Source organism: Mustela lutreola, chromosome 3 (assembly GCF_030435805.1).
Source record: "Mustela lutreola isolate mMusLut2 chromosome 3, mMusLut2.pri, whole genome shotgun sequence".
Taxonomy (NCBI): Eukaryota; Metazoa; Chordata; class Mammalia; order Carnivora; family Mustelidae; genus Mustela; species Mustela lutreola.
Window position 1 is genome coordinate 190,316,106 of NC_081292.1, and position 23,723 is coordinate 190,339,828.

A 23,723-nucleotide genomic window follows, 5' to 3' on the forward strand; every position below is an offset into this window, starting at 1 on the left:
ATATTAATAAACTTCACTAAAAGTTGCATATGAAAGATAAATCTAAAGCCAAATGACAGAAAATGCATATTAAGTGTATAACTTAGCTTATGCTGTCATAACAAAATACCGTAGACTGGATGGATTGAACAACAAACTTATTTCTCATAATTCTAAAGGTTGGGTAATGGAAGATCACAGTGCTAACTCTCTCTTCTTTTTATAAGGCCACAATTCTCTCAGATTAGGACCCTCCTTATGACCTCATTTAACTAATTACCTTCTCAAAGCCCCATTTCCGAATATAATCACAGTGAGAGTTAGAGATTAACATGTATTTGGAGTGACACAATTCAGTCCATAGTATGAAATAAAAATACATAAGCTAAAACAAAGTAATCCATTTCTGGCGGCAGGATTGGGAGGGTGGGGGGGGGGAGGTTGAGACAACCTAATTGCCGGTAAGCAAAACTGCCTTTTAAACAAAAACACTAAGGAGAGGAGGGGGAAGGAAGGAGAAAAGAAAAAAGAACTAGAGGAAAACAACAACAACAACAACAAAAAACAACAACAACAAAAAAACCACGTTCCATCTAAGGAGGAGAGAACTCCAAACAGAATTTCATGCAAAACAGAAAAACAACCTTTACTAAAATTTGGATATAGCATAAAAAGCTTTTAGATATGAGTTTGAAAATATGCAAAGTGATACACAGATTTTCACACTCTTTTAGGAGTGCCCCAAGGGGGAAATAAACCTGAAAACCACTGACCTAAAGGAACTACAAAGCAGTCTTATCTTAAGGTTAATAGCGGGGACAAGGAGAAGGAAGGGTCCGTTTCTGAAGATCTTGAATAATTCTGTGTTAATCCTTACAGAGATTCATGGACTTTTTAAAAAATTTTCACCAGGTTGCCCTTAATATGGCTATAACATCCCCATAGTTTATATCTTACATACCTGCCATTTCAAACTGTATGATTCTGAATGAAATATTAATTTGGGTTCTGGAAAAAATGTTAATACTATCTTAAACATCATAGTAACATGAAAACATCAGTATTATTCTATGGTGGTATTTGAGTTTTATATAATTTAATTCACATCATGTGACAACACTGTTTTACCTCAGTTCAGACCTGTGGTTAGTCACTGACACTATGTCCTCACTATGGGTTTGAAAGTGAAGAGTGAGTTCAATAAAGACAAACTACTTGATTTCATCTAGATGAGGTAGATCCTATCAAAAGTGGTAATATTCAAATTTGAGCAGATCTATCAAATTTCAGAGCCTTTCTACCTACTTCTGTAGTGTGTCTGGGTCGGGGCGCGGGGGAGAAATCAGTGTTATGTGTTCAGTAGAAATAACCTTCCATGCTGTTTAGTGGCATTAATTTGGATATGAAGAGTAACAAATCACTTAATTTTCTTAATATATATGTATATTTTTTAGATATTCTCATTCTGGAGGAGAAGAACGTCTAGAAACTCCTTCTGCTAAAAAATTAACAGATATAGGAACTAGAAGAATCTTTTCTTCAGAACATGACATTTTCCGGAAAAGTGTAAGGAAGTTTTTTCAAGAAGAAGTGATTCCTTACCACGCAGAGTAAGTGGCACGTTTTCTTTTAAAGGAATATGCGTAAGGGGAACAATAAGAACCACTTCTTAGATAGTGCTGCAAGTTGTTCTACAGAAAATATACTGGTTAATTGCTCTATTAACCTTTCGCTCTCTTAACTATAATGCTATAATACTTAACTGTGTAACCATAAACTTAAGGATTCTTAAGAATTCTGAGATTCTTAAGCTAGTCCAAAGCTATTTAAATAAATTTTAAAATATACAATTGAAAATAAGACTATTTTGCAAATTCGCAACTCATTCTAAGAGTAGTAGTACTCTTAAATGTCAATTAAGTAGCTAAATAATTAATTACATTTTTTTTTCCTGCTTCATTAATGAATTAAAATATATAAAAGCTTAGCTGGCCAGCATAATGCAAATCTTGGTTGGCAATTGGCCACCTTAAAGTATTTTTATTACTGGGTGGGCTGTTTATTGATTAACTGATTAGTTATTGATCCTGCTTTGTTGACCAAAAACCCATCATTTCTATGAAAATAGAATTTTGCTCTATTTCCAAAATTCACTCACTGTCAGCACTTTATTACAATTAAAATGTTTTTTTTTTAAACACTGTTGGGGCATACCTAGGGGCTCAGTTGATTGAGCAGCCCACTCTTGATTTCTGCTCTAGTCTTGATCTCAGGATCAAGCCCTGCCCGCCCCCCCCATCAGGCTCTGTGCTGAGCTTGGAGCCTGCTTAAGACTCTCTCTCTCACCCAACGTCCTCCCCCACCCTGCCCCTTATATGCTCTTTCTTTAAAAAAATAAATAAATAAATACCTTCCATTGAGACTTGATTAATGCTTTCTCAGTAAAAATGACCAAAACTAGCTAAACTTAATGTTAGCACTAGTCTTTGGTGAAAAGCAACTTTCTTTAAAAACAAAAGAAGGGCACCTGGGTAGTTCAGTCAGTTAAGCTTCAGACTCTTGATTTCTGCTCAGGTCATCATCTCAGGGTCCTTGGATCAAGCCCCACGTCAGGCTGCTGCTGAGCATGGATCCTGCTTAAGATTCTCTCTCTCTTGGTCCATCTGCCCCTCCCTCTACTCTACTTGCATGTGCACACTCTCTAAATAAATAAATATCTTTAAGAAAGAAAGTAGGAAAAAGTTTTGCTCTAGGAGATTCTTTTTTGTTTATTGCCTTACTGATTTGAAACTTTGTTCCAGAAAAATTGTTGGTGAGGATTTGAAGTAAAAATGATAGAAGTTGACAAATTTTAGGTTACTGATAAAACTATTTCCCAAGGTTCTTTAGGCAATGATTACATCAAAATGTACATGGCAATCAAACTCTTTTCATTTAAAATTTCTTGAGGTATCTGTGTATAGCTTTAATCAGCATCTTCAAAAATATACCTCATACTTACCATAGCTAAATACCACTTAAAAAAATAAAAACAAAAGTTCTCAGATTCTTTATCTCCGACTTGCCATCTCTTTCCTCATTATCATTTTTTCCCCATTCTCATTTTTAAAGAGGAAAAGCAGAGGTTGCACAATCTTACGCAACTCTCTAATCTTTTCAGTTCATTTGACAGCTTAGCTGCAAGATGTTTCTGTTTTTCTGTTGTTCCTCCTTAAACTTAAGATTGCCTGCTCCTGTCACCTTTTTTCTTTGCTCATCCTGGTAAATTCAGCACTTTAAGGAAATATACAGAGGCTGTTGCCTTTACAGGAGAGTTGGGCAAATTCCCATGACAACGTGGCACAACTAAGATTCCGTCCTAAGGGTACCAGTTGAGAGAAACTGTACCCAGTGGATGTAATTTGCAGGTCCGATGAATAGTCAAGGGAGGAGAGACGGGCAGGTGAGAAGAAGTAAGGAAGACAGCAAGGAGGAGGAACGATAAAAGAGTCAGATGCAAATAGGAAGTGATGGCCAATGTCAACAATAATTGCCTCAAATGAAGGGAACATTCCTGAACAATATCATTCATAAGTTCAAACTATGACCATTAAAGTAACGGGAAAGAAGTTTTTCTGATTTTAAAATGTTGCTGTTGGGGCGCCTGGGTGGCTCAGTGGAGAGCCTGCTTCTCTCTCTCTCTCTGCCTGCCTCTCTGCCTACTTGTGTTCTCTGTCAAATAAATAAATAAAATCTTTTTAAAAATAAATAAATAAATAAATAAAAATAAAATGTTGCTGTTTGCAGATGGGAGAAAGCTGGAGAAGTGAGTAGGGAGCTTTGGGAAAAAGCCGGAAAACAAGGACTGCTCGGTATCAATATTGCAGAGCGTCATGGTGGTGTTGGTGGGGACCTTTATTCAGCAGCTGTTGTTTGGGAGGAACAGTAAGTATGCAGACCTTGGAAGTGGAGTCTTATTTGTTGCTCACTTTCCTGAGAAGAGGATGAATTACGCTTTCTAATCTTAAATATTGAGAACAGTGTAAAATGTGAATGAATAAACCCTTCATAGGCTCTTGTGCATTTTTTTTTTAATGTGGGAAGATAGGCAGATGCCCTTTAAATTGTTAAAATAGGTGCTGTTGAAAATTAAAGAGAGCCCTTCATTTTTAATTGCTTCATGTTTACTTTTCTTCTTTTAAAAAGCTATTTGGGAAAACAAAAACAGTAGAAAAATAATTCCATCAAATATACTTAAAGTTTAAGAAGAAATCTGTATGAGAAGAAATACAGATTTCAGTTGATGAATGGGCACAGAATTTGACCCAACAGTTCATCAAAACAAAATTCAAATAGGTTCTTTTGGATGAAAAAAGTTCATCCTTATACCAATCAAATGCTAATTAAATTAACCTGGAGGTGTCATTTTGAGTGTTTGCAAAAGTCGGTGAAAATTCAAAATCATAATATGCATTGCTGACAAGGTTGAAAATGAGATACTTGTGGTATTAGTGGCATTATCAATTAGGACAGCCAATACTTTGGAGATTAAAAATGTGGATACATAGAAAAAATGGAAAATATTTCTGCTTTTTGATCTAGGATGCCACTTTGGGGAATTTATCTTAGGGAAATAATTTTGTAGAAAAAAGAGGAGCTGTGTGCAGAAATCATCATCATGTTAGATCATAGTCTTCCAAATACGTAAGTAATCTAAATATCTGGTAGTGGGAGAATGAATAAGTAAATTCTATCACATAAACAATTTTTTATATTTTACAACTATTTCAGATTATTCTTTGATAGCTAGGTTAGAAAGAATGGCTGTTTCGTGTCACATAGTTAAAAAAAAAAACAGTTAGTTAGGTACAAATTCACACCATGTCTGCAACTATGTTAGAAGATATCCTTATGGAAAAGGTAATTTGCCAGAATGAAAATCATTGGTATGTTAGGGTAATACAACTGTAGGTGATTAGTACTTTTAAATATTTTATCTTTTAATTCATTAGACAAGTATTCATGGAACTCTATTAGAGTACTATTGTGTTAGAGTCAAAAATTAAAAGATTAATAAAAGCAAAGAGAGAACATTTTCAGGAACTTCCTACATTTGTGCAGAGACAGGCTATTACCATATAATGTGATAAGACTTAATAATTTTTGTTGTTTATTGTTTGTTATTATTTCATTAAAAATCAAAAAACCTGAAAGCAGAACAAAATAATTATTTTGTGCTCTAAATTTTCTTCTTCTTTTTTCTCTTTAAGAGCGTATTCGAATTGTACAGGCCCAGGTTTTACTCTTCATTCAGATATTATCATGCCCTATATTGTAAACTATGGCTCAGAAGAACAGATTAAACGGTTCATCCCGCAGATGACCAGTGGGAAATGTATTGGTGCCTTAGCAATGACAGAGCCTGGGGCGGGAAGGTAAAGCAGCATTCATTTGGTTTTAAATTTCTGGAAGCATTGCCCGACAGCAAATATTTTCTTACGATTCACTTCATACAAACCTTTGAACAATACGGAAGGAGGAGTACAAATGTGAACACAAGCAACCTTAAGTAACTTCAAACTCCAGTAGGAAAATAAGACCTTATCATATGTGAGTAATAATAAAACATTTATAATATATGCCACTTTGAGATATTGATATGAGGTAGTAGCCTACCAAATAAAAGGGTAGGATATGAGTTGAATTTGGAGCATGGTGAATTTGCATGTGAGGTGACATTCACATGGAAATGTCCAGAAAGCTTTTCGAAATAGGTATTTGAAACTCTGGAGGTGGATGGGGGTGCAAAGAATTGACGAAATGGGAATGAGTAAGATCATTTATTCAGTCATTCGAAGGTTACTGACTAAGTGCCTTTAATGTGCCAGTAGTGAACAAAACAGACATGTTTGTTGTGCTTACTGAGGAGAATGACAAGAAATACATAAATAGTAGATCCCTAATTATAAATTATGATTAAGTACTATGACGGGAACATGGTGCTGTGCTAGAGACTAATGGAGCATGTATGTTTGTTGGAAAAGGGAAAAATGAATTTAGATATGAATGTCAGAGAAGACCTATAAAACATGGTTATATGTAAACTGAGGTGTGACAGCTTTGTAATATAACTTAAAGTTTGGAATTGTAATACTTCCAGTTTTGTTTTTCTTTTTCAAGATTGCTTTGGCTATTCTGGGTCTTTTGTGAATCTGTACAAATTTTGGGATTGTTTGTTCTAGTTCTGTGAAAAATGCTATTGGTATTTTGATAAGGATTATACTAAGTCTGTAGAAAATTCTTTAGATAGCTAGTATAGACATTTTAGCAATATCTGTTCTTCCATTCCATGAGCATGGAATGTCTGTCCATTTCTTTGTGTTGTCTTGAATTTCTTTCATCAGATTACAGGTCTTTTACTTCTTTGGTTAAGTTTATTCCTATTTTATTATTTTTGATATGGTTGTACATAGGATTATTAATTTCTCTTTCTGCTGCTTCATTATCAGTGTATAGGAATACAGTAGATTTCTGTACATGGATTTTGTATCCTGCAAATTTACTGAATTCATTTATCAGTTTGAGTAGATTTTTGGTGGTCTTTCAGGTTTTCTGTATATAGTATCCTGAAATTGGCAAATAGTGAAAGTTTTACTTCTTCCTTGCCAATTTGGATGCCTTTTCTTTCTTTTTGTTGTTTGGTAGCTGTGGCTAGGACTTCCAGTAATATGTTGAGTAAAAGTGGTGACAGTAGATAACCTTGTGTTGTTCCTGATAGGGGAAAGCTCTCGTTTTCCCCCATTAAGTATGTTCACTTTAGGTTTTTCATATAAGGCCTTTATTATGTTGAGATATGTTCCCTCCGGACCTACTTTGTTGAGAGTTTTTATCATAAATGGATGTTTTGTGAAATGCTTTTTCTGCATCTGTTGAGGTGATCGTATGTTTTTTATCCTTTCTCTTATTGATGTGACATAGCACATTGATTGATTTCTGAATACTGAACCACCCTTGTATCCTGGGAAGAAATCCCACCTGATTATGGTGAATTATTTTTTTTTTTAATGTATTGGATTTGTTTTTAAGATCTTTATTTATTCATGAGAGAGAGAGAGAGAGAGAATGATTCGTGGGAAAAGGCAGAGGGAGAAGCAGACGTCCCACTGAGCAGAGAGCCAAATATGGGGCTTGATCCCAGAACCTGGAGTTAATGACTTGAGCCAGAGGCAGACGCTTAATCATCAGAGCCACCCATTCATTTTGAAAGTATCTTGTTGAGGATTTTTACATCTATTTTTATCAGAGATACTGGCCTGTTGTAGTTCTCTCTCTTTTTTTGTGAAGGTGGTGGGGGGTGTCTATCTAGTTTTGGTATCAAGGTAATACTGGCTTTATAGAATGAATTGAGAAGTGTTCATTCCTCTTTTATTTTTTGGAATAGTTTGAGAATAATAGGTTTTAACTCTTCTTTCAATGTTTTATAGAATTTGCCTGTGAAGCTGACTGGTTTTGGACTTTGGTTTGTTGGGAGTTTTCATTATTGATTCAATTTCTCTGCTGGTAGCTGGTCTGTTCAAATTTTCTTTATTTTCCTTCTTCAGTTTTGGTAGGTTCTATGTTTCTAGGAATTTATTCATTTCTTCTAGCTTATCTTCTTTGTTGGTATATAATTTTTCATAATATTCTCTTACAATTTTTTGTTTCTGTGGTGTTGGTTGTTATTTTTCATTTCATTTATGATTTTGATTATTTGGGTCATCTATTTTATTTTATTTTATTTTGATGAGTCTGGCTGGAAGTTTATCAATTTTGTTGAATTTTTCAAAGAATTAGCTCTTGATTTCATTCATCTGTTGTGTTTTTTATTTTTAGTTCCTGTATCATTTATTTCTGCTCCATTCTTCCTTCCTTCTGCTCTTTCGGGCTTTTGAGTGTTTTTCTTTTTCTGGCTCCTTTAGGTGTAAGGTTAGGTTGTCTATTTGAAATTATTCTTGCTTTTTCCAGTAGAGTACTGCTATAAACTTCCCTCTTAGAACCACTTTTGCTGTGTTCCAAAGATTTTGGACTGTTGTGTTTTTATTTTCATTTGTGTCCATGTACTTTTTGATTTCCTCTTTGATTTCTTGGTTGACCCATTCATTGTTTAGTAGCATGTTATTAACCTCCGTGAATTTGTGCTTTTTCTAGATTTTTATCCGCATGGTTGATTTCCAGTTTCATAGTGTTATAGTCAAAAAAGATGTTTGAGGGGCGCCTGGGTGGCTCAGTGGGTTAAGCTTCTGCCTTTGGCTCAGGTCATGATCTCAGGGTCCTGAGATCAAGCCCCGCATCGGGCCCTCTGCTCAGAAGGGAGCCTGCTTCCCCTCCTCTCTCTCTCTCTCTCTGCCTGCCTCTTAGCCTACTTGTGATCTCTCTCTCTGTCAAATAAATAAATAAAATCTTTAAAAAAAAAAAAAGATGTTTGAACTTTTTGAATTTGCTGACATTTGTTTTATGGCCTAATATGTGATCTGTTCTGGAGAATGATGGCTGCCTTACATCCAGGGTATTCTGATACCAGCTGTATGATTGTGGGCAAAATCTCTGTGCCCAAATGTCTGTATCAGTGATACTTATTTAATAGGGTTATGGTGAGGGTCTGAATTCTTGGTAATACTACATAGTATATTTTAAGACCATTTTTCATATTTCATATTTACCATTTAAAAGTTTTTTTTAAAACCACAAACTGAGTTGTGTCATTACCTTTATTACCTTTGATATGCCCCTATACAGAAGAATTACTTCAATAAGCCATGTGTAGACCTTAGGAACTAATATTTCATATTGACTTACGATGAAAATTATGTTAGAATACAATAGCATGCAGCTTTAAAATGTTTTTTATAATCATCTCTCCTTTTACTGAAAACCAAATTAAAAGTTTTAGGTCATTTAACTCATCTTTCAAACAGGTGGCCTTGTTTCCAATGTCTGGTGTCCCCAGGATCACCTCCAGGTTCAGTGATTTGCTAGAAGTCACAGGATTCAGCTTCTAATTGTATTCACTGTAATTTTTTTCAGTGAAAGAATACAAAACAGAATCAGTAAAACTAAAAGCCTCATGGATTGAAATTCATAGAAAACCAGGAGCAGCTTCCAAGAGCTCTCTTTTAATGGAGTTCCACAGGAATTCCTTTAGTGACAAGTTCTGAGAATACTTATGAAATGTTATCCACCGGGGTAGGTCATTAGACACTCAGTACCCAGAATTTTATTGGAAGTTGATCACATAGATAGTTTGTCCAGCATGTGGCAAAAGTTGAGATGCCAAAAAGCAAACAAGTGTTTAACATAAATCATTATTTGTTCAAACAGTTTAGGTACATAGTGCATTACTCTTCTCTGATCTGGGAATGGTGGGAACCCTCCTGCCAAATTCATAGATACCAACCAAAAGCCAAACTTATAATCAGGCCTTTTGAAGGATAGCAGCCTGAGACCTATTTATTTATTTGTCAGACAGAGAGAGAGAGCACAAGCAAGGGGTGAGTCAGGCAGAAGGAGAAGCAGGCTCCCTGGTGAGCAAGGAGCCTAACACGGAACTCTATCCTAGGACCCCGGGATCATGACCTCAGCTGGAGGCAGAAGCCTAACCGTCCAAGCCATCCAAGTGTCCCATTTGAGTGCCTGTTATATTCAAATATATTCAGTATGCTATGTGAAGGGCATATAAGCTTGATCTACAGCATGTCCTCAGAAGGTTTGAGTCTGATAAGTGGGGTAGGCAAGAAAGAGAAGATCTTTTTAATTAGTCACTGAAATACAAGATAAATGCTGTAAGAGAATGTGTTCTTTTCCTATGATTTCCATAACAAATTACCCCAAACTTGGTGGCTTAAAAAGACAGAAATTCATTCTTTCACAGTTCTAAAGTCCTGGTGTCCAAAATTAGTATAAATCGGCCCAAATCAAGGTATCAGTAGGGCTACACTTCCTCTAGATGTTCTAGGGCAGAATCCATTCCTTGCCTCTTCCATTTCTTGGTGTCTGACACCATTCCTGGCCTCGTCATCTTATCATTCCAATCTGCTTCTGTGGTGACATTGCTCCTCCTCCTCTGTGTGTTTAATCTCTGTCGGCCTCTCTTTCACAGGGACATTTGCGTTTAAGGTCCCTCCATCAGATAACCCAAGATAATCTCCCCATCTTGAGATCCTTAAATTAATCTCTTCTGCAAAACCCTTTTTCTATATAAGGTAACACTTCACAGGTTCCAAGGATTAGGATAAGTGATGTAGATTCTTTATACATGATGTTATTTTTGTAGGATATTTACAAAAAATTGGAAACTACCCAAATAAATTGTTTTTAAAAAATCATGATAAATCTATACAATGTAATTCTATGCTGATGATATAAATGATCTTATGGAAAAGCATTAGATCTTATCTGGAGGTCAAAAGCATATAATTTTATAAAAATACATACATGTGTGTATCTGTTTCCATTGAAAAAATGATGGAAGGTTGTATTTTTAGAAATGTTTATTCCAGGAGATAAAATTGTTTTCAATTTTTTCTTTTTTTTTGGTCTGGAATATTGTCTGTGCCTCTCATATTTCAATTGTGAACATTGGTTTATTTTATATTAAAAAATAATCTATTCTGCTTTTAGAGCAGGCTTGTTTAGAGGAAGCATTTGAGACATAGTCTTTTAAATAGCTAAGTTTTACACTTGATCTTAGCCAAAAGGCCGAGAAGTGATTGATTAGCTAAGTTTTGACCAGCAGAGATAGGGGAAGGACCCAAGGTAAATGGAGGCAGGCAGGTACGTGGTGGCAACTAATCTCAAATATAGTGGGCTTTAAAATGTCATCTGAGTCTAATGTGGAGGTCTTGAATGCTACTTGGAATTTTTATGCTCTATAAAAGCTGGCTAGTTTATGTAATCTTAATCATATACATTTGTATAATTGGTTTAGAAAATGATACATCAGATGTGATTTTTCAGTGCATTTGTATGAAATTTCTAATATTAGAAGTCAGTTTCTATCATGGTATAAACAGTTTGAATTATCACATTATAGACATACTTATGTAAGATCTGTTTGAAAATGCAGTTTTTAACCAACTAATGAATTTCTTTTCATTATTCTTCACTTTTTTTTCCCAATTGTAGTGATTTGCAAGGAATAAGAACAAATGCCAAAAAGGATGGAAATGACTGGATCCTCAATGGAAGCAAGGTGTGTAAAGAGAGGCTTCCACAGCCCTTCTCTCCTCAGTCATGCCAAGAGTACCTGTCTTAATGCTTACTCATTGTTGATTCTCTCAGATCTATGGACTCAGGAGAAGAATTTTTATTCAAGTTTTGTCTTGTAGGAATTTTGCAACATTTGTTTTACATGAGATCTGTGCCTCTTCTATGTTCCGTTTGTCATACTGTCCTCACTAATACGGCAAATGTTTTAGCTTCCAAATAGCCCTTCTCAAGCCACAAAAGAGAGGGGAAAGGCTTGTATTGTCCAAATATGAGACAAACAATGATTAATAAACTTGATATTCATGAAAAATTGGAGATAAGATTTTCTTTTTTTTTTTTTTTTAAAGATTTTACTTATTTGTTTGACAGAGAGAGATCACAAGTAGGCAGAGAGACAGGCAGAGAGAGAGGAGGAAGCAGGCTCCCTGCTGAGCAGAGAGCCCAATGCGGGGCTCGATCCCAGAACCCTGGGATCATGGCCTGAGCCAAAGGCAGAGGCTTTAACCCACTGAGCCACCCAGGTGCCCCAGAGATAAGATTTTCTTACAAATACCAAGAAGAGTTTCAAAAGGTTTTCGTCAAGAAAGAATTTGATAGAATTCTTTGATAGAATTTGAGAGTTCTTCAATCTGAGAGTCACATCAACCCAGATAAAAATGGAAAGCCCTCCAATTAAGGTTACAGACAGGCTTAGGAGTAAATACATCCCTTAGAATCTAATATTACTGACGGCAGAGGATTTTGTTTACCTAAAGCTGTGTCTGGTATAAACTCAGTAAATATTTATTGCTGATTGAGAGTTAAGTGAAGGAAAGATGTTTATCTTTTACATTAAGGAGGTCTTTCCGAAAATTGTTTCAAAGCCTGTTGAAGAACTAAATATGTTTGTTTTCTTTGAAATTTTTGAAAAAAATTCTAATTCGTTTTAGATTAATAACTCGCACTTACAAAATCACAAGTTTAAGTGTTATACTGTCAAATCACTTTAAGATTTTGTAAACACTCTTGATTTCTCTACTTACACTGTCAAGGACTAAGAACAGTTTGTGGGCTCACATTGGTCAGAGCAACACATTTGGAGTAGCGCAGTTCTAAAGACCATTCCATAATCTAGTTTCATAGTTGTTATACTGAAAAACAGTATCTGTGGTGTCAGATAAATTCAGAAAATGTGTGCAACTTCTCGTCCTTTGATATGATGATATGCATTGTGAACCCCTAAAAGTCGGATACAGTATATCTTATACCCTAGGAAATTCTCTTCATAGATTATCTTGAGTCACTGGTGTTTTCCCAAACATACTTTAAGAATTTTAGTCTAAATTATTCATCCTAAGAAAGATAATAAATATGTCCTGATTCTAGTATATGATCACTTACCTCTGCCCACAGAGGGCCACAGAAGACTAGGATATTTGGTCAAAAGTGAAATGGGAGCCCTTTCTCCTATGACTCCAGGTTTCTTTTCTTTTCTTTCTTTCTTTTTTTTTTTTAAGATTTTATTTATTTATTTATTTGACAGACAGAGATCACAAGTAGGCAGAGAGAGAGGGGGAAGCAGGCTCCCTGCGGGGCTCGCTCCCAGGACCCTGGGATCATGACCTGAGCTGAAAGCAGAGGCTTTAACCCACTGAGCCACCCAGATGCCCCTGGCTCCAACTTTCTAAGCAGGTCTTCTGTGTGAACCACCCAAGATAACACCACTGACTGCTTCCAGATCTCTATTAGACATAACAAAAAAATTGAAGCAAAAGTAAAGGAATAAGTAAGTAAATATAGTACATCAATAAGATGATGCAATATGCACCTATTAAAGCATCAATATGAAGTTTTTAATGGTATAGAAAATAATTACATTAAGTGAAAAGATCATATTAACATTTAAGTGAAAATGCCTATAAATTTCAACTATGTTAAGAGAAAAAAGACCAGAAAGGAAATTCATAATGCTATTTGTATGATGGACTCATGGAGGATTATTTTTTTTCCTTTTCTTTATCACAATGCACTATCTATATAACATCTACAATTATAATTTTAATATAATGATATCTACAATTTCTGTTATACCAGAAAATAAAATACGAAAATAAAAAATAAAAAATGATGGTACTCATTAGGGATACCACCAGCCCTATTAAAAATTTTGACTGTTATGATTAGGAAAGAAATTGAGAAAGTCTTTCTTACAGAGAGAATTCTGTTATAATTTTATAAGAAAAGGAGATCAGTCATGGTGGAAATACTTATATTCTGTCAGACTGTTGCAGAAATGGTTCAGAATCTATTAACACTTTTCCACAATTATGGCCAAGAAAAACTGTTGAAGAACTCCATTCAATTTTACCAAATTGAAATCAGCATTAAGTGAACCGTTTTGCCCTGTAAACAGTTCCTTCTTTCCTTTCATTCCATTGTTTGTCTTTATGTATAGTAATGTCTGTTGGTATATGTCTGAGGCCTGGATTTAGAGCATACAGGCACTAATCAAAACAAAAAAAGGCACTGTGGGCAATTCAGCTGTGGCAACTACACAGATGGCCATTATTATCTTAAAAAGGTTTGAAACTGGGAGACCTGAAAGGTTTTTGAACAAGTGGTGTAATGGAGCAACACTGTAGAAAAAGTAGTTTTGCCATGATGTATAGAATTTATTTTCAGGAATACATTTTTCTCATTTAGTCAACAAATATCCTTGAAGGCCTTCTGTATGCCAAATGCTATTCTAGGCACTAATGGTAAGTATATGAGTAGGAAATAATCCCTTCCCTCAAGGATGTCCTTAATACAGAGAGATGTACAAAGAGGGTCTTTGATTATTGTGTCAACATATAACCATGTCCCCTTTCACTTGCTATCGTGTAGACAAGGCTCATGTCAGTAGCTTATTTCCCATTATTTGTATGTATAGCACTGTGGATTTTAGAATATAATTGTTCTTTAATAGTATAGTGTCATTTAAAACAGATTCCCTTTTCTCATCTGCAGGTCTTTCTAAAATACAGTTTATCGGGCCCCAGGGTAGCTCAGTTGGTTAAGCGACTGCCTTCAGCTCAGGTCATGATTCTAGAGTTCTAAGATTGAGTTCCACATTGGGGGAGACAGGGCTGGGGTGTCCCTGTTCAGTGGGGAGTCTGTTTCACTCTGTGCCCCTCACCTGTCTTGTGCTCCTTCTCATTTTTTCTCTCTCAAATAAATAAAGTTTGTCATTTTATCATTTTTATAGATAATTCTGTTTTAGTTTGGAAAGGACATAATAAGCTCTGTTCATTATTATTTACAGTATTAGTTGTAGAATGAAAATGCACTGGGTTCATTCTTTGAAGTATTGGGTTGTTTTCCTTGTGCTCTTTAATAACCTTCTATAGGTTTTAACACTGCAGATCCTTGGCTAGTGTACAAAGAGAGGCATAAAGTGTGTCTTGTCTGATTTAGTCTTCTTGAATATACTTTCTTTTTTTTTTTTTAAATATACTTTCTTCCAATCATAACTTATACATGGATCTGATACATTGTGGAACATCACAGTATATTTGGGGTTTGCAGGTATTCATCTCCAATGGGTGGCTGAGTGACATTGTGATTGTAGTGGCACTCACCAATCGTGAAACTCTCTCTCCTGCCCATGGCATTAGCCTTTTTCTGGTGGAAAATGGAATGAAAGGATTTATCAAGGGAAAAAAGCTACAAAAAATGGGACAAAAAGCCCAGGTAAGTCATACTATAAATTATTAATGATAAATAATTGAGCTTACTCCATTATGACTTAATAGAACTCTGTAGTTCTATAATTTTGATGTATGTATATCAAATCATATCTTCTTATGCAAAATTCCTAAAATATACTTTTCAGAAATGTTAAGAGAGATTTATCTAACTGTATCTCTTTCTGTTATTCAGCAGCAGAAGTGAATCAAGGTATTTTTGAATATCTGTTTCATTAATGGGAAAATTAATTGTATGTTGATAAACCCACTAAACTGATTGAAGAAAATTTATTAAATAAGAGGAGAAAATATTTTTTTATTATTTGGTAATTATCTGGTAGTTTTTGGTAGTTTTTTCATCATCAAAAAAGAAAAACATGTTTTACTTTGCATTAGAAACCTTTAGCTCTTGGTACATCTAGAACTGGACAAGATTGGAGCTAGAATGACAGTATGTTGTGAGAAAGCCACCAGTTTTTGGAATCTGGTGAATCTGGGTTTGCATACCTGGTTTACCACTTCCACATCGCAATATTAACCACTCCAACTTGGCTTCTAGTTTTTGTTCTTCTTTCTGTTTTCTTAAATGAAAATAATCATTACCTCATTGGTTTGTTGGGAGACTTGAGTGAAATAATTCTGTTCTTAATTTTGTGATCCTTTAGGATACTGCAGAATTATTCTTTGAAGATGTCCGGTTGCCAGCTAGTGCCCTAATTGGAGAAGAGAATAAAGGCTTCTATTACCTCATGAAAGAGCTTCCAACGGTCAGAATTATTAAAGATTCCATCTTTTGATTAGATAATGAAGTCAAATGCTATAACATAGAACTATGGAAATTCACATATATAAAACTTATGATATAGTCAGTCATTTGAGTATAGCTTAAAGTTGTAAAAAACAACAACAACAAAAAACACCTGAGTTTTGTAGGCTAGATAAGTAAATAACTAAACTCAGGGATATCCGATCAAAGCTTATAGGTGAGTGGGGAGATTATGTATTTCATGACTATGATACCCTCTTAGAATGCTTTTAGCTTCTTAACTACAAGTCAAGAATTCTTAGCTCCTTATAAGGAATGGTCAGCCAAAACATTTGGCAGGATTTTTTGTAATACCTGAGAATCAAAGGAGAAAGTTGTTGAGTTCATACCCCATAAGATCAGCCCTCACCTCTGTGTTTTTGGTGTGTGCTAGCTGAGCGTCACTGAGTCTTACATACTAGCATATGAGCATAGGTGCTTATGCCTACTAACTGCCTCAGCCTGGGCTAAACATGAAATTGGGGACAAGGCTAGAAACACTGCCATAGAAATAGAATAAAGAAATCACCAGCAAGGTGGATTTAAACTGGCTGTGGATACTTTTGCACTAATAGACAGAATTTAACCTGTACCCTTTGAGATGTTGATTTTCACAGACCAATTAGGACATTAATGTGCAGAGATCAATAAAAATCAACAATTTCATATTTCTCTTCTCATTGATAAGTGATGATAAGGAATGAAATAAATTATGTATATATCTATAGATGGTAAGTACAGTCATTTATAAAAATAAAGGATTTGTTTTAGAGAATTATTATGGAGATGTCAAAATATTCTGATAAATCTCTGTGGGAGCATTTTCTTGTAGAAGTAAGAGATTAATTTTTAGGAGTTTCATAAAGACTATGAGATTTATTATCACTGAAATCATGTGAAAATCACTTGTGGAATTAGAATGATGCTTAAGACCTAATTTTGGGTTCTAGGAAAGGCTAGTGATTGCTGACTTAGCAGTTTCAGCCTGTGAATTCATGTTTGAAGAAACCAGGACTTATGTTAAAGAAAGAAAAATTTTTGGGAAAACAGTTGCACAAATGCAGGTAAGCTTGAATCTAAATATAAATATGGAGTAATTCTCATAGAGGTAGTATTAGAATCCATGGAGGTGGGTGAGGCTGTTGAGGGAAAAAGTAGAGAATAAGACAAGAAGAGGTTCTAGGACCAAGTCCTGTGAAAAATATAGGATTTACAGGTAGAGTAGGAGGAGATGAACCTGCAAAGACAACAGAGAATGAATGGATAGAAAGAAAAAAGCAAATTAAGCAAGTAGTGTTCCAGAAGCTAAGAGGAAAGATTTAAAGTAAGCAGGAGTGGGGCCAATGACACTTAGAGGGAAACTAAGATGAAGGTCAAGAGTACCCATTGGAAGATGAATGGATAAAGATGTGATAGACAGAGAGTGTAATGAATGTGATACACACACACACACACACAGGAATACTATGCAGCCATCAAAAAGTTGAGATCTTGGGATGCCTGGGTGGCTCAGTTGGTTAAGCAGCTGCCTTCGGCTCAGGTCATGATCCCAGCGTCCTGGGATCGAGTCCCACATCGGGCTCCTTGCTCCGCAGGGAGCCTGCTTCTCCCTCTGACTCTGCCTTCCACTCTGTCTGCCTGTGCTCGCTCTCACTCTCTCTCTCTTACAAATAAATAAATAAAATCTTTTAAAAAAAAAAAAAGTTGAGATCTTGCCATTTGCAATGACATGGGTGGGACTAGAGGGTACTATGCTAAGTGAAATAAATCAATCAGAGAAATAATTATCATATGATCTCACTGATAATGTGGAATTTAAGAAATAAGGCAGAGGATCATAGAGGATGCGAGGAAAAAATGAAAGAAGATGAAAGTAGAGAGGGAGACAAACCATAAGAGATGCTTAATCATAGGAAACAAAGGGAGGGCTGCTGGCGGGGGGGATGGAGGGATGGTGTCACTGGGTGATGGACATTGGGGAGGATATGTGTTGTAATGAGCACTGGGTATTCTATAAGACAGATGAATCACAGACCTGTACCCGTGAAACAAATAATATATTCTATGTTAATTGAATTTAAATTAAAAATAATAATTAATTTAAAAAGACTGTCCACTGGACATAGTGGTAGGGAAGTTATTTCTTAGAAGCCATTAATGGACTGGAGTGCAATGTTGCCAGACCAGCGTGGGTAGAAGAATAAATGGAAATGAGAACGTAAAGATACTCAGAGCCGACAACTCTTTCCTGAGTTTGGTTGTGAATGGTAGTTAAAAGAAGGATGATTACTAGGGAGTAAGAAGAGAATGGGGGGGGGCAGAATTTTGGGATCAAGTGACATATTTGGAGATTATTAAGTTTTTGTTATTATTATGTTGAAAGGATTTAGTTAAGAGAGAAAGATTGTAGATATGAAGAGGATAATCAGTTGGGTCTGATATTTGAGAAAGTATTAGGATGTGGATGCCAAAGCACATGGAAAGATAAGCCTTCCCACCCCCACAGCAGAGATGTTTCCTCCATTGATAGAAAGGACAGGTAGGGTTTCATTCAGATACTTACCTCTGTTGGTAGAAGATCAAAAAAGCTCTTTTATGAAGGCTTTCATTTCCCTTAAGTAATATAGGGCAACTCAGTTCTTGAAGATCAGCTGAGTAAATGGGGCATGGAAGTGTCCATGGAGAGGAAGATTTGAAATACCCCTTCAAACTGAGAGACTGAACTAACTTGAAAAATATAGTAAGGCTGCTGGCAGTGTTGAGGACTCTGATGAGGTTAATGATCATGGGTTTTTAGTGGTACCTTCTGCTTCTTTGTGTATTAGATTTACTAGAAGGGTTTAGCTATCCAGGATCAAGCACAAAGTAGGTGGATGATTGTTTAAGGCTGCGTTTTGCAAGGAAGTTAAAGGTATTTGCCAAAGAACTCAACATATGGTGCCCATAATCACTGACCATGCCAATCAAATATTAGACCCTAGTTTCTTCTTAAATGAATAGTTTATAAACAAGGAAGTCATAAAATTGATTGAACATTTTATCAGCAAAAAGTCTGGAATTGGAAATCCACTTAAAGAATTTGAAGTGGAGACAAACCATAAGTGACTCTTAATCTCACAAAACAAACTGAGGGTTGCTGGGGGGAGGGGGTTTGGGAGAAGGGGGTGGGATTATGGACATTGGGGAGGGTATGTGCTTTGGTGAGTGCTGTGAAGTGTGTAAACCTGGTGATTCACAGACCTGTACCCCTGGGGATAAAAATATATGTTTATAAAAAATAAAAAATTAAAAAAAAAAGAGATCAGAAAAAAAAAAAAAGAATTTGAAGTGGAATGACCTATTAGATGATGGGCTTTGTAAAGGGCAAGGCAAAAATGAAACACTGGTAGGCTTTTAGGACCAGCATTACAGAAATTGACTTCAGGCGTGATTAAGTCCTAGGCTCAACTACTTGGATCTCTGTGGTCTCGTCAGGTTGTATGATCACTCTCCAAAGCATTTTCTTATTTGCAAAATGTGAAAAATATCTGTCACCTGTCTTGTAGAATTGCTGTGAGGATTAGATGGTTCACCCAGAGTGCTCAGAATATTGCCTGGCAAAGTAAACACTCCCTAAAGTTTACTATTTTTCCCTTACCAAGTGTCTTCCTCCATTCTGTTCCAATGAAGGGAACCTTTTCATCAAATTCTGGCTCCTGGTCTGGACCTACCTCAGGCCATTTTGAGAATTATTTGCTACCTGTGTGTTTATCAAGTGAACGTTTTCCAGGGCGCCTGGGTGGCTCAGTTGGTTAAGCATCTGCCTTCGGTTCAGGTCATGATCCCAGGGTTCTTGGATCTAGCCCCACATTGGGCTGTCCCGCTCAGCTGTGAGTCTTCTTCTTTCTCTGCCTCTGATCGCTTTCACTCTTTCTCAAATAAATAAATAAAATCTTCACTTGATCTGAGAAAAGAAAAAAGTCAACGTTTTCCATTCTGAAAACACTTCTTTATATTCTTTCTTATTGACATAACAGATCTAAGAATAGTTGGTCTGAATCTGAATCTAAAATGAGACACTTTAGAAAACAACTTATTAAAATGGTATGGTTTGACTTGCCTAAATTGTGATTTCCTTTAAAGTAAGGATTTTATATTTTATATTCCTTTTCATTTATGTATCATTAATTCACACATTGCAGGGATTCTTAGTGTTTGTCCTCTTCCTGCAGGCATTTAGAACTGTCAGGAAGTAGAGTACACACCAAGTACCATGGTGTTTGGTATTTGATATTTTGGAGGCCAGTATTGTTAAATGTCCTGTAAGTCAGAGATAGATTTGGAGAGCAACTAATTGTCTCACTCAAAATGCCAATAATCTCCCTTTGAGAAATAGTGATATACATAATTTATTCCTTTTTGTTTCTCTGAACAAATATGTACTGACTGCCTTGTAAAGGTTGTATACTGAAATATAATATGATAGGTATGGTTCTAAAAATACATATTATGGATTCCTCCCAATGTGAAATATTACTCTGTGACTTTCTGAACTCTACCCAAAGTACTTTATAGGCATACCTAGAAAATACTGCCAGTTCTCTTCCAGGATATTGCAATTAAGCAAGCCTAATGAAGTTTTTGGTTTCCCAGTGCATATCTTTACACTATACTATGTCTATTAAGTGCAATAGCATCGTGTCTAAAAGGTGTACTACGTGCGGGACAGCTGGGTGGCACAGTCAGTTAGTTAAGCATCTGACTCTTGGTTTTGGCTAAGGTCTGATCTTAGGGTCATGAGATCTAACCCCATGTGGGGTTCTAGGCTCAGTGTGGAGTCTGCTTAAGACTCTTTCTACCTCACCCTCTGCTCCTTCCCCCTGCATATGCGCTCTCTCCCCCCCCCTCTCTCAAAGAAATAAATAAATCTTAAAAAAAAAAAAAAAAGGTGTGCATACCTTTATTAAAAAATACTTCATTGGGGTGCCTGGGTGGCTCAGTTAGTTAAGCGTCTGTCTTTGGCTCAGATCATGATCCCCGGGCCCTGAGATTGAGTCCCACATCAGGCTCCCTGCTCAGGGGGGAGCCTGCTTCTCCCTCTGCCTGCCATTCCTCCTGCTTGTGCTCTCTCACACCCGCTCGCTCTCTCTGTCAAATACATAAATAAAATCTTTAAAAATATATATTGCTAAAAATGCTAGCCATCATGTAGCCTTCAGCAAGTGGTAATCTCTTTGCTGATGGAGCGTCTTGCCTCAGTGTTGATGGCTGCTGACTGGTCAGGGTGGTAGTTGCTGAAGGCTATGCCTTTTTTTAAGACAACAATGAACTGTATGTGTTGTGAGCGCTGTGCATTGTGTAAGACTGATGAATCACAGACCGGTACCCCTGAAACAAATAATACATTATATGTTAACAACAATAATAAAAAAAAATAATAATTTTTTTAAAAGACAATTAACTTTGCCACATCAATGGACTCTTCCTTTTACGAACGATTTCTCTGTAGCATATAATACTTTTTGCCTACATTTTACCCACAGCAGAACTTCTTTCAAAATTGTAAGCAGTCCTCTCAAACCCTGCTGCTATTTTATCAACTAAGTTTATGTAAAAATCTGTATCTTTTGTTGTCATTTCCACAGTCTTCTTGGCATCTTTACCAGTAGATTCCATCTCCAGAACAACCACTTTTTTCATTCATCCATAAGAAGCAACTCCTCATCTGTTAAGGTTTATTGTAGGATAGCGCCAGTGCAGTCCTATCTTCAGGCTCCACTTCTGATTCTAGTTCTCTTGCTGTTCCCACCACATCCACAGTCACTTTGTCCACTGAAGTCCTGAATCCTTCAAAGTCATCCAGGAAGATTGGAATCAACTTCTTCAAAAACTCCCACTCGTGTTGATATTTCAGCCTCTTCCTATGATTCTTGAATGTTCTTAATGACCTTTGGAGTGGTGGATTCTTTGGAGAGGGTTTTCACTTTACTTTGCCCAGATCCAGCAGAGGAAATCACTGTCTATGGCAGCTACAGCTTTATGAAATGTATTCCTTAAATAACACAACTTGAAAGTCAGAATTTCTCCTTAATCCATGGGCTGCATGGATGCATCCATGGATGTTGTATTAATAAGCATGAAAACCACATGAATCTCATTGTGCATCTCAGTCAGAATTTGGGTGATCAGGTACATTGTCAATAAGCAGTAATATTTGAAAGGATTTTTTTTTCTTCTGAGTTCAACAGTAGGCTTAACATATTCAATAAAATCAACCATGTTGTACAAAGATGAGATTTTATCCAGGCTTTGTTGTTCCCGTTCTAGAACACAGGCAGAGTAGGTCTAGCATAATTCTTAAGGTCCCTAGGATTTTCAGAATGGCCAGTGAGCACTGGCTTCAACTTAAAGTCACCAGCTGCATTAGGCCCTAGCAGGAAAGTCAGCCTGTCCTTTGAAGTTGGAAGCTAGGCGTTGACTTCTCCTTTCTAGCCATGAAGGCTGTAGATGGCATCTTCTTGCAATATAAGGCTGGTTCATCTGCATTGAAAATCTCTTGTGTAGTGTGGCCACCTTTGTTAATGACCTTAGCTGGAATTTCCGGGTAACCTGCTATAGCTACTGCATCAGCACTGGCCAATTCCACTGACCAGTCTATGTTATGGAGATGGCTTCTTTCCTTAAACTTCATGAATCAACCTCTGCCAACTTCAGACTTATTCAGATTCCTTACCTTTCTCAGTTTTCATAGAATTAAGGAGAGTTAGGGCCTTGCTCTGGATTAGGTTTTGGCGTAAGGAAATGTTGTGGATGGTTTGATAATCTATCCAGACACATAAAACTTTCTCCATATCAACAATAAGGCTGTTTACTTTTTTTTTTTTTTTTTTTTTTTTAATCATTCACATGTTCACTGGAGGAGCACTTTTAATTTCCTTCAAGAACTTTTCCTTTGCATTCACAGCTTGGCTAACTGGCACAAGAAGTATAGCTTTCTGCCTGGCTTGGCTTTTTTCATACCTTCCTCAGGAAGTTTAATCATTTCTAGCTTTTGATTTAAAATGAGAGGCATGTGACTCCTCCTTTCAGTTGGATTTTAGAGGCCGTTGTAGGGTTATTAGTGGGTCTCATCTCAGTACTTTTGTGTCTCTGGGAATAGGGAGAGGGACAGAGATAGGGGAAGGACTGGTCAGTGGAGCAATCCGAACACACATTTATCGATTAAGCTTACCATCTTTTATGGGCGTGGTTCGTGGTGCCTCAAAACAAGAAGAATAGTAATACCAAAGATCGCTGATTACCATAACAAATATAGTGCTAATAAGAAAGTTGGAAATATTGTGAGATTTACCAAAATATGACACAAAGACACCAAATGAGCAAATGCTGTTGGGAAAAATGGCGCAGATAGACTTTCTCAACACAGGTCACCACAGACCTTCAATTTGTTAAAAAAAAAAAAAAATGCAACTTCTACAAAGTGCAGTAAAGCAAAGAGCAAGAAAATAAGGTATGTCTGTAATAGCTTTTGCTTCTGAAATCCAGCCACCACCAATTTCATGCCTTTAGCCCTGTTATGGTTACTATAAAAAGTGAACCTGGTGGAGCCTGGGAGGCCATAGTTGGTTAAGTGTTTGATTCTGGATTTCAACTCAGGATCTTGAGCTCAAGCCCTGAGTCAGGCTCCGTGCTGAGCGCAGAGCTTGCTTAAGACTCCCCCTCTCTCGCTGGCCCTCCCCACCCTGTACACACGCTCTCTCTCTCTCTGAAATAAATAAATCTTTTTTAAAAATTCAAGAAATAGGGATGTCTGGGTGGCACAGTCAGTTAAGCATCTGCCTTCGACTCTGATCATGGTCCTGGGGTCCTGGGATGGAGCCCCACATCAGACTCCTTGCTCAGCGGGGAACCTGCTTCCTCTCTGCCTGCTGCTCACCCTGTTTGTGCTCTCCCTCTCTCTCTCCAATATAATATATAAATAAAATATTTTTAAGAATTAAAAAATTCAAAGTGAACCAAATTATTTCCAT

General features: G+C 36.5%; 1 protein-coding gene and 1 pseudogene across 1 annotated transcript in view; one reads left to right on the top strand and one right to left on the bottom strand.

Moving 5' to 3' along the window:
• Positions 1-23,723, top strand: part of ACADL (acyl-CoA dehydrogenase long chain) — a 40,668-nt gene that overhangs the window by 4,034 nt on the left and 12,911 nt on the right. The window contains exons 2-8 of the mRNA XM_059168158.1: positions 1,434-1,589; positions 3,766-3,903; positions 5,229-5,393; positions 11,119-11,185; positions 14,749-14,913; positions 15,575-15,676; positions 16,665-16,778. Of these exons, the coding sequence (XP_059024141.1) occupies positions 1,434-1,589; positions 3,766-3,903; positions 5,229-5,393; positions 11,119-11,185; positions 14,749-14,913; positions 15,575-15,676; positions 16,665-16,778 (907 nt within the window). The remainder of the gene's footprint in view (positions 1-1,433; positions 1,590-3,765; positions 3,904-5,228; positions 5,394-11,118; positions 11,186-14,748; positions 14,914-15,574; positions 15,677-16,664; positions 16,779-23,723) is intronic.
• On the bottom strand, positions 20,866-22,765 carry LOC131827721 (tigger transposable element-derived protein 1-like; annotated as a pseudogene).